This window comes from Miniopterus natalensis, chromosome 1 (genome assembly GCF_054644295.1).
Source record: "Miniopterus natalensis isolate mMinNat1 chromosome 1, mMinNat1.hap1, whole genome shotgun sequence".
NCBI classification, from domain to species: domain Eukaryota; kingdom Metazoa; phylum Chordata; class Mammalia; order Chiroptera; family Miniopteridae; genus Miniopterus; species Miniopterus natalensis.
Genome location: NC_142081.1, coordinates 164,119,851 through 164,132,055, shown reverse-complemented (window position 1 = coordinate 164,132,055; position 12,205 = coordinate 164,119,851). Strand labels below are relative to the sequence as shown.

At 35.7% G+C, this 12,205-nt stretch overlaps 1 protein-coding gene across 1 annotated transcript in view; it reads right to left on the bottom strand.

Moving 5' to 3' along the window:
• The window catches only part of CENPC (centromere protein C), a 71,909-nt gene that overhangs the window by 23,552 nt on the left and 36,152 nt on the right, over nt 1-12,205 (bottom strand). The window contains exons 11-13 of the mRNA XM_087827163.1: nt 10,757-10,903; nt 9,514-9,596; nt 2,886-2,945 (exon numbers count right to left, since the gene is read on the bottom strand). Coding sequence (XP_087683289.1) covers nt 2,886-2,945; nt 9,514-9,596; nt 10,757-10,903 — 290 coding nt within the window. The remainder of the gene's footprint in view (nt 1-2,885; nt 2,946-9,513; nt 9,597-10,756; nt 10,904-12,205) is intronic.

Sequence of the window (12,205 nt, the reverse complement as noted above, 5' to 3'; positions counted from 1 at the left end):
TCACTTAAAGGAAGCCCTTTACAGCTTCTCTTTTGATTATCCGAATTGCCAGCATCACCATCCTTGCACTTTGGAGCCATTATTAAGTAAAATAAGGGTTACTTGAACACAAGCACTGCAAAGCCACAACAGTAGATCTGATAACGCAGACAGCTACTAAGTGAATAATAGGCAGGTAATGTATACATCATGGATACCCTGAACAAAAGTGATGACTCACATCCTGGGTGCAGAAGCAGGACAGCACAAGATTTCATCAAACTACTCAGAATGGCAGGCAATTTAAAACTTATGAGTTCTTTATTTCTGAAATTTTCCATGTAATATTTTCAGACCATGGTTGACTACAGATAACTGAAACTGTGGATAAGAATGGACTACTACATTTTAAAATATATATATCTCTTTATTGATTTCAGAGAGAGGAAAGGAGAGGGAGAGACAGAGAAAGAAACATCAATGATGAGAGAGTCACTGATCGGCTGCCTCCTGCACGCCCCCCACTGGGGATCAAGCCCGCAACCCGGGCACGTGCCCTGACCGGGAATCAAACCCCGATCACCTGGATCCTAGGTCGACGCTCAACTGCTGAGCCACGCCTGGCAGGGCTGGACTACTACACTTTTATTACCCCTTTTCTACCCCTATTTTCCTCCCCACCATACCAACTTTTAAGATAGTCTGGATTTTTAAAGTACTATTACAAAAATCCTGACTTAGCACTTATAAAGCCCAAATCATATTAGCATTAAGTAGTAGACACACCCTACAGTAATCAGCATTGGCTTAGACCCTTGTATGATCCCCTCCTGGAGAATGCATATGGGACCTGTGACTTTCTTCTCATCAACAGCATATGACAAAGGTGATGGGAAATCACTCCTGTGATTCCGTTAGGGTTATACATATGACAATACATGATATTATACATATAAGACACTATCTAGCAGAAGCAGAGAGAAAGTCTTCCTTGGTGACTTTGCTGCCATACTGAGGGGCCTATGAAAAGAGTCATCTGGCAGGTGGCCTTAGAAGCTAAAAACAGTAGCCCATGGCGACAGCCAAAAAGAAAACAGGTAACTCAGTCCTACAATTTCAAGGAACTAAATTGTGCTAACAAGCACATGAGCTTGGAAAAGGACTCCAAGCCTCAGATGAGACTACAGCTGAGGCTGACACTTTTGATTGCAGTCTGTGAAACCCTTGAACAGAGGACCCAGCTAATCTGTGCCTGGGCTCCTACTCCATGGGAATCATGGGATAATAAAACATGGTTGTCTAAGCCACTAAATTTGTGGTAATTTAGTATAGAGCAATAGAAAACAAATGCACATTATTTAAATTTAACCACATATATTTCAAGAATCATTCCTCACTACTGTTTTATCTCTTTGGACTCGACTCTGATTTATATAACTTGGTTAGAATGTCTAACATGGGTATTTCACATGGAGGATACCAAACTTCAACCCTGCATTATCTAGAAAATAAATTCAACTATCAAAAAGAAAAATATCTTGGGTAGTTATAAGATTGAACGGATTGTAATATATTTCTGAAAGTAGACCATAGATGTTACTTTATTCTCCCAATTGTTACACAGATAGGCAGGCTAGTCATTTAACTTTTTCTTTCTGTACGGAAACCTCTCTCTATCCTTAAAATTTAGGAATTTTATTCACTTATGTATAGAGGTGTATCTTTTTCAATAATTCTGTCTGCCAGTTCGTAAACTCATTCAAACTGCAGATTCAAGCTTATATTTAATCCAGAGAAGTTTTCTTTTTTCTGGCGATCCTATTATTTGTATGTTTTTGTCTGTTGTCTCCAATGTTATTTTCATTGGATATCTTTTTTTTTCATGGTTTCCATCTTTTGTATTTCTGCTTTGAGTAATTTCTTCCTTGTCAACACCAGCTACTAACTGAGCTCTCAACAGTGACTATTTTTACATTCAGTTCATTTGCTGACTTTTAAACTCAAAAATTATAATAATCTAGTACCAGAAAGTCTCCTCTGCTATAACTGGACCTCTGATACTGCTCATATTTCTTTTGTCAACTGTTGTCCATCTACTATAAAAGTTCTAGCTCATCAGAGGTTGCCTACTGTTCTTAGGGATAATGCTTGTCTTCCTCTCTGATTGCTGTAGCCCCTGCCCAGGGACAATTTTTTTCTTCTGTTTGCCTATTCCTGACTCTAGTCATCATTCCACTCCAAGACAAGCAGTAAGCACTGCAAGGTATAGCAGTATCTCTTCAGATGGGCTCGCAAAATACTGAGATGTGAGTTTGTGGTTGAAGCAATTAGAAAAAGCTTCACTCCTATTAGTTTTCTTCAGGTACAGCACAGGAGCAATCACAGCCTCAAGTACAGGAAGAAACCTAAAAAGCCACTCCAATTCCACAAAGGTAGGAGGACCCATGAATCTCAATGGGCAAATATCTCTTTGGGGAAGAACCATGGAGTTTTAATCCTCACACAGGCTTCTACCGGCGTGCCACAGCTCTCAGCCTACTACTTAGCTATCCTAGCTAATGCTTCGTTTAGGACTGAACTAGATAAAAATGGGAGGTGAAGTTCTCAGGGATACCATCTACCTAGCAACTATATTTTATAGAATTGTCCATCCTAGATTCTTATCCTAGGTAGGATTGTGTTCCTTACTCTGACACAAAGAAAGAGAGCTACAGGATTTACATATTGACAATAAAGAAACTCAGGTAGCCTGTGATGATTTACTGTGAAATTCATAAAAACTAAATATGTAGTTTTAATTTATCTGCCAATTAACGCAAATATTCCCCCCTACTTGAGAAAAATTAAGTTATATTTAGAAACAGGTTTCATAATATGAAAACATTAAAAGACAGAAATAATCTTACCTAATTTGTGATGTATTTTGTTCTCTTGTGTTACTTTAGATCTTTTTACTCCTGCGTTATCTGCAAAATGCAAAAGACAATTTCATAAACAATGGCACTAATTCCATGTTGAACTAAAATGTATTACTTGGTTAACTTCAGCATAAGTATTTTAAATAAAGTTTGACCCGAAAATGCATTTTATTACTCCTTCTGCTTTTCAGTGTTAAGGAACAAAGACTAATGAAAGACAGTGTAACATTTCTCTAGATTTTGGTACGATGAATATATCTAAAGAGCATAGGAGTTAAAAATAAAAAACAGGTTTTCTATTGCTCGTGGACTTCAGGTGAAATAAGCTATTGGTGGATAAAGATGCAGGGTGTAATAATTAACTATGAATATGTTAATAATGTATAATCTATGATACTTAAAGCCCTAAAAGAGTATAACTGTACTGAATTTAGCAGTGTGTCAATTATGTCAGAGGCTCTAAACTTTGATGTGGTAAATAGCATCTAAACATAGCTGCCATCAATTCTATCTCTTCCTATGCACAAATGTTCTGTATCGAGAAATGGAGTCTCCTTGAATCTCTCTTGGCTGTAGTGACTTGCTTGATTAACAATGCAGCAGAAATGATGTTCTGGGACTTCAAAGACTATGACTTAAGAAGATACACAGGTTCCACCTGAACATCTTGATCTTCACTCTAGGGATAGACAGCCACCATATATGAAGACTCACTACCCCAAGGTTGCCACACTATGAGAAAATCCACTCTAAGCATATGGAAAGGTAATGTGGAGGAAAAAGTGCTTGGCCAGCTCCCAACTGTTCCAGCCACCCTTGTTGGATGCCAAATATATATAAAGAAGCACCTTGGACTTCCTGTCCAGTTGAGCTTTCAAATTACTCCAGCCCAGTAGCTTGCACCTAAGTACAAATGCATGTAGAGCCCGTGATAACTGCCCAGCTAAGCCAAGAAAACCCACAGAACCATGAGAGATAAAAAACAATTTTCATTAAGCCATCAAGTTTTGGAGGGTTATACTGTAATATGTAAATGGAACATTTAATGTCCATGAACCAGCTAATTTTTGATACAATTTTGTATGTAATATGCATTTCCTGAAAAGTAGATCTAAGTTTTCATTATATTCTCAGATGAGTCCACGATAGCAAAAGATTATTAAGAATGACTCAATTAGATACTTTATAAAACTGGTTTGGAAGAAACTTTATTGATCATAAAATCTAATTTCTCTGCCCAAAACAAGCAAATCTATAGAGATCAAAAGCAGATTAGTGAATGCCCAGGGAAGGGGGTGGGGGATGAAAGGTACCTGCTATCTAAGAATATAAAGTTTCTTTTTTGGGTAATGAAAATGTTCTAAAATTTATTGTGGTGATGGCTGCACACCACTGAATTATATACAATAAATGGGCTGACTGTATGGTATGTAAAGACTATCTCAATAAAGCTTTTGCCAAAAATTTAAAAATTTAAAAATTCAACTTCCCATGCAATCCCCTCTAGAACAAGTAGAAGGCTAGTCTCTGCCTGAAAAATTTCCCACAGCAGTGGGTCTTGGAGGCAGCTGGTGGGGTCAGAGAAAGAAGAAAGCAAATAATAGAAGCCAGGTTTCTCACTACCTAAGGGGTTTATAAAAATGGACTGAGGTCAGATGTACTAATATGAACTCATAATTTCTAAATATAAATACAGAAAAAGATATAGATGCTTGTGCATATACAGTGTAGATATATAGGTATGTGTGTATCTATTTTGTATATCAGTTTACTAAAAGAGCCTAGAAGCAATGATATCCCAGCAACAATAAGCACACCAAGCCCCCAGATCTGAGCTTCTACAAGGCCATCCTCCACTAAAAAGGTTCCTTAGGAAAAATAATTGATTCCAGATGGGACAGGGGTCCTAGAACTCCCTACGCCAAAAAAAATAAGACAGTATTCAAAACATGATAGGAACACAACAAAAGGAAATAGGGACCAATTGAAAGGATATCTACTAGCCAAATATGGCATAAATTGAGTATCAGAATAAATGATAAAGATTACAACCCACAAAAATAAAATAGAAACCCAGTAGTAGCCCATAAAAATAATAAATAAATATTGAATAAATAAATGGAGAAAGGGTAAGAAAAACTATTTCTTAAGGAATGCTAACTAACAGAGGAGGAATTAAGGAAATAGAAAATAATTTGGTATACTAATGGCTGATGATTCAGGTGGGAGTGTTAATAGATGCTAAGATTCGTGTGGAGGTTTGAAAAGAAACAACTTGTTAAAATAGTATCAAAACAACACTCTACAAAATACTTATCAATTATGAAAGAGAAAAATTGTATCTTTAGAGAAATCTGGCAATAACTTGAATAGGTGATCAAGACTAACATCACCAATAGATGTGTCAACACTGTGCGCCTCCTAATGTGATGTGCAAAGAATACAGCATCATTTCTGTAGTATTTCTGCCACATATGCATGGCTGGAGTCTGTTCATGAAGCAACATCAGGCTGAAGGTCATTCTAAAGAATGAAAAGCTGGTACTTTCTCAAAAAATGTAAAGGTCAGGGAAGTTTAAAAAAGGCTAAGGAAGTGGTTCCTTATTGAAGGAAACTCAAGGGACAGGAGAGCTAAACACAGCCCATGATTCTGGACTGGATCCTGAACCACAGGAAAAAAGAAACACTGATGGAACTGCTGGTGAAATCTGCATGGAGTCAGTGAAGGAATGCAGTAAGTCCTCACTTAATGGCATCAATAGGGCCTTGGAAACTGTGACTTTAAGTGAAACAACATACTATAAGAAAACCAATTTTACCATAGGTTAATTGATATCAATAAGAGTTAAGTTTTTATGGCATATTTTTATTCACAAAAGCCAAATCCCCAAACTTTTAAATTAAGGCCCCAAACAAGGTTCTAATATTAAACCTTGATCAATGTGAGCTATAGATTCATTTAAGAAAGATTAATAAAAAAAAATTTTTAAAAGATCATTCTTTTGCAATTCTCTTAGTCCAGCTCAGGGTCACAGGTGGTTAGAGCCTATCCTGGACACTCAGGACATAAGGTGAAAACCAATCCTGGTCAGGATGCCTTTCGATCACAGGGCATACTCACAAATACCCACGTTCATCAGATAGGAGCAATTTAGACATGCCAATTCACCTAATGTATACATCTGTAAGATGGAGGAGGAAACTAGAGTACCTCAAGAAAACCAATGCAGACATGGGGAGAACGTGCAAATTCCACACAGACAGTAGCCCTGGCTGGGAATCAAGTTTTTTTCTCGTAAACATTACAATGAAACGATGTTATATAAGGACCTGCTGTACTAGTGTTACATTAATGCTGATGTCCTGACCTGGATGTTTGAAGGGTAATTATGTTCTTGTCTTGTATTAATATCTGCATATACTCACACGTTGGTATGTCTGCAACTTGCCCTCAAAAGTTCAGAATAGGCTAATGATAATTAATATGTATGAACATATATGTAAGCAAGGCAGGGAAGAAGATGAAACTAATGTTGTAAAATGCTGACAACTGTAGAACCTAGATGAAGGGGATATGAGATTTCTGGATAAGTTTGCAATTTTTCAAAAAAAGCAGCACAGACACAACTCCTGAATTTCAAAGATTAAAGAATCCTAATAAGCATGGAGATACAAGAGAACAGGTTATCTACAAAGGAAAAAAGAAATAAGACTGCCTTCAAATTTGTACTCCTAAGCACTAACTACGACAAGGCAAAAGAGCAATAGCCAGATAGTTTAAAGGAAAAAAGATTATGACTCAAGATTATTTTTACTACTCGATTAGTTGTTTATTGTGTTTTAAAAAAATTCCTGAGTTCTTGAAGCATATGTGAGAATATCTACCAACTTTACAAAGAAGTAACCAGCACACCTGTTTGAGAATATAAATATGTTAAACATAACAGAAAAAAATACTGACAAAGCAAGTTAAAAATAAAAATTTGATCATGTGCTATTTCTAAGTCACTTCATTTTAGTTCTGTAAAAAAGTTTAAGTAAAAGGATAAACAAAAATGTAAGAAACAACGACAAACCAAAAGAAAGCAAGGATCACAATATTAATATTAGAAAAACAGACTATGAGGTAAAAGCACTGTAAGAGGATCAAGAAGATAAATTTGACCAAAGCATGTACATTCCATATGAAAGTGTACATGCTCACTAACAGCAATGAAACATGTATAGCAAACGCTGCGGTAAACAGAGGGAGAAACAGACAAGACCACTGCAGTGAAAAACACTTCAACTGTGGCAGATCTTAACAAACTTCACAAATCAAATGTAAGGACATAAAGTCAGAATAATATAAAAGATAACATGTCCAAATTTAAGATCCTATTCTTTTTCCCAAAATCTGCTCCTTCCCTAGTCATCTCAAAATCAAGCAATGACACCACCATTCTTTCAGATGCTCAGGCCAAAAACCTTAACATAATCCCTGATACCTCTTTCTTTTATACTCTAAATCCCACCCATCAGGAAATCGTGTTGACACTATCTTCAAAAATACCTAAAATCCTACGACTGTTCTCCACCTCTCCACTACTACCATTCTAGTTCAAGCCACTACCTCTCACTGGGGTTATTAATGTCTTACAAACTGATCTCCCTGCTTCCAACCTTATACCAACCCCCACCCCACCCCCAAACTCATCAGTCCATCCCTAACACAACAGCCATAGTGACCCTGTTTACAGGTCTGTCATGCCTCTCTTCGGCTCAAAACCCTCCATGGCTTTCCCATCTCTCTTAGTAAAAGCCCAAAATCCTTGCAACAGCCTTTAATATTCTATGTGACTGATCTCATTCTTGTTACCTCGTGACATCATCTCCTACTACTCTATCCCTCTTACTCTGCTCTAGCCCTCCTGGTTTCCTTGGTGTTTTTCTCCATCAGAACAGACTCTACCACATTAGAACATTTATCCTAGATCTTCCCTCTGTCTGGGGCACTATTTCCCCATATAGCTTCTCTTTCATATCTTTGCTCAAATGATCACTTCCTCGGTGAGGCCTTTTCCGCCCATCTACCTAAAAACATAGCCCCCATTTCCACCCTAAAATCCCTGCTTTATTTTTCTACTCTCAACATTCAACAAATCTTAAGTTCTGCTATTTTGTTTTTATTGTCTTAAATCCTGGACCCCATAAAGTAAGCTCCATGAGGGCAGAAATTTTTGTCAGTTTTGTTCACAACCACATCCCTAGCTTCTAGCAGAATACATAGCAAGTATCCTATAACATTCCATAAATACTTATGAATTCCAAAAATATTCAAAGTATATTCCAAAATATATATCCACTTATATTATCAGAATAATGAATGAATACATATTTTTAAATCCATATCTCTACACACAAAAATAATATTCTCTTGTTCAAGCACCCATAGAAGAATTATAAAAAATTCTTCCATGAATTTTATGTGTTCTAAGCATACCTCGGAACACAAAGAAAACCTTAATAAATTCAAAAAATAAATAATATAGGCCAAAGTTCCCAGAACAATGAAATGAAACTAGAAATTAACATAAAACAAAACAAAACAAAACACAACTTCATAAAATCACAGCCAACATTACCTATCTAGCATATACCAGCTATTAAACTAAGCAAGGGATGTGTACTAATCCTTATATCAATCTATGGGATTGGAACTGATATCATAATTTTACAGATAAAGAAGCTGAAGTTAAGACCACTGAAATTTCTTACTCAAGAAAACATAGCTAATAAGTGGTAGAGCTGGATTCAATCCTAGATTCCTAACTCTGGAGACCAGGTTCTTGACTAATGTACTGCTAAATAACTACTAAGTAAAAAAAAAAAAAAAAAATCACTATAATTTAGAGTATACTACAATAAGAAACTATTTTTCAAAGCTATAAAATTAAGCTATAAAAAAAGCTATAAAAGCAAACCAAAAAGTAAGCCAAAACTATACTCAGGAAAATTCTCTGCTTTTTCTTTACCAAATAAAAAGTAGAAAAATAAAGCATTCAATTTAGAGGCGAAAAATAACAATATATGTAAACACAGGGAGAAACCATTTTTTAAAGGAAAAGAATTTAGTGAATTAAGAAAAATATAGTATAACAGATTATATTCTATCACACATTGTTTAGAGGCATAAAAAAATTATAAAACTCTCCATTAAGATGCATTTTAAAATCTTTATTATGGAACATTTCAAACATATTCAAAACAGAGAAAATGGTACAATAAACCTGATATGGCCATCATTCAACTCCAGGGATCATCAATACATGACTAATCTTGCTTCATTTATACACCCTTATCAACACTTTTAAATACTGAAGTAGATATCTTAAGTGTCAATTACTTCATTATGTTCTTTGAAAGAAAGGGCTGTCACTCACTCTCATTCTCTTTTATCTCCCTCCCGCTCACCTAGGTACAAGGTCTTACAAATCTCTAAACATATAGTAAGGCTCATAAGAGTAAGTACTCAATACACATTTACCAATGGTGTTAATTTAAAAAAAACATAGCACACCTAATTACATATGCATGGTGCTATAAAAATCAAGACAGTAGAAAATGAACAACTTACCTGAATTTTCTTGATCTTCCTCATCATCTACATCTGAATTATTCTTTCCAGACATTAAATAATTCTCGAGCCTAAAAGGTCCACTTAAGAAAAGAAAGTAAACCATGAAAATTGTGCTTTTATAATGCATATATCTAATTATCTACCTTAAAGATCATTTTTCTCCTAAAACTGACAAAGGTTTCTTTCTTATAAAACCAATAACAATGTTATAGGCCATCAACAATATATTTACTAGCTGCATAAAACAAAGAATCTACAATTCAATTCTATAACTGACTGTCAAATATGACAAATTCTGAATTTTATAGTCCTTTAAAGTAACTCAGGGACCAGAGTTATGAATTTAACTCAAACCAAGTAACATTCTTCAATAAAAATCAAATTATAAGAAATAAAATTAGATATAAATCAGCTTAATGTTTTAAAAAAAAACACAAAAAAAAACTATTACCAAAAAAATGGAATTTAAAATATAGTCCAGAAATTGTTCAGAAATGATTTAGCTTATCTCGGTCCTAGAGTCCTTTCCTATTATGAACCTATTATAGGTCTAGTAGTCATAACCCACCAAATAGTAAAGAAACCTTAGCCCTTAAGTCTGAGAATAATTTATAATTCCTTCATTTTTAAAAAGGATATATGGCTTCAGATATTATAAGAATAGGTTAGTTGGCTTGCCCATTGAGTGCGCCATATCTAAGAATGCCACAAATTCTTAGATATTCCTCTTTCAAGAGGCAGGGCCTAATTCTCCTCTCCTTAAATGTGGTCTGGGCTTAGCGCCTTGTTTTAACTAACAGAATGAAGTGGAAATGACAGCGTGCAACTTCAGAGACATTAAAAGGCACTATGACCTCCATTACAGTCATACTTTCTCTCAGATCACTGGCTTTGAGGAGCTAACTGCCTTACTGAACAGCCCTATGGAGAGGAGCTAACTGCAAGAAACTGGGGCCTCCAGCTCACAGCCCTGTGAGGAAGCCACCTTATAAGTAAGTCCTCCGGTTCCAGTCAAGCCTTCAAAGGACTGCACACCAAACAGGTATCTTGAATGCAGCACCTCATGAGAACTCCTGAGCCAAAACTAGCCAGCTAAGCCCCTCCCAGATTTCTGACCCACAGAAACCATGAAACACTGAATGCTTTGCAAGTCACTATTAAGCTCTGAGGTAATGTGTTACACAGCAATGAGTAACTGACACAGTGAGTAAGTCCTATGGTTCTTAGAACACATGCATACCTTCCTTCCAAAACTAAAGTCTTAGGCTCTCCAGAATCAGAGTCAGACTCTGCTGGTGTCTTGCATGGGTGTCCACTGCTCTGAGGCTTTAAATGAATATTTTTTGCAGTCACAATGTTATCTTCATCTTTTGAACTTCCTGTAACTCTATAAAAATATAAAGTTTGTAACTGTTTACATTTCTTCATAAAATAGGACACACAGGTGGGTAGACAATATAATATTGTTAACAATTAACCCCTAAACCCATTCAGATCCTAGAACTTACAACTAGCCCAGGAAGGCAATATGATTCTAGGACCTACCAAGAGAGTTCTAATTTGAAAAATTCAGATAAGAGAAATGGCACACACCTAGCCTAAGATGGAAATGATGACAGGACACAAAAGACATTACCTATAGGCAGCTTATGATATATACTACACAGTTAATCTATCACAGTTTTTTACAAAATCCACCAACAACTGAAATTGTTTTCTTTGATACCCCCAATCAGCCTATTGAGGAATAGGTAAGGTGTCCAAAGGGATCCAGCTCCAGCTCTTTGGTAGCTACCAGCTAATTAGTTTATCCCCAATATATGCAAACAAGATACATTATTCCTAGACTGTATAATTTCTTCTCATCTCTCTTTTAAGTCTTAACGCTTTGTTTCTTGACTCAGTTTACCAGATGGCACTTATCATATGTGAGAAAACAATTCACATACAACATAATTAGCAAGCATGCAAATTTCTGAGTATTCTGATAATTTATTTTTAGAGGTTCTATTACCCCTGAGGGTCCTACCATCACAGTCCAAAGAAAAAAAAGGATTGTAAGAAAATATTATGAACAATTATATGCCAACAAATTAGGTAACCTAGGAAAAATAGACAAATACTTAGAAACAACCAAATCACCAGAACTGATTCAAGAAGAAATAAACAATCTCAAAAGACCTATAACAAGAGAGTGAATCAGTAATCACAAAACTACCTAGGAAGCAAAGCCTCGGCCCAGATGGTTTCACTGCTGAATTCTACCAAGCACTGAAAGAATACAAATTCTTCACAAACTCTCTAAAAAATAGAAGAGTACTTTCCAACTCACTTTCGAAGTCAGTATTATCCTGATACTAAAGCTAGACAAAGACACCACAAGACAACTACAGATCAAAAAAATTCAACAAAATACTGGCAAACCAAATCTTGCAACGTATAAAGAGAACTATACATCATGACTAAATGGGATTTATAGCAGAGATGAAGTTTGGTTTAATATCCAAAAAATAATTAACGTAATACATATGAATAATAAATAAAATTCATATAAGCGCCTCACTAGGTGCAAAAAAAAATGTACTTAACAAAATACAAAAACTTTTAATGGTAAAAACACTCAACAAACTAGTAATAGAAGGAACTTCCTCAACCTGGTAAAGGGCATCCCATGAACTGCCCACAGCTA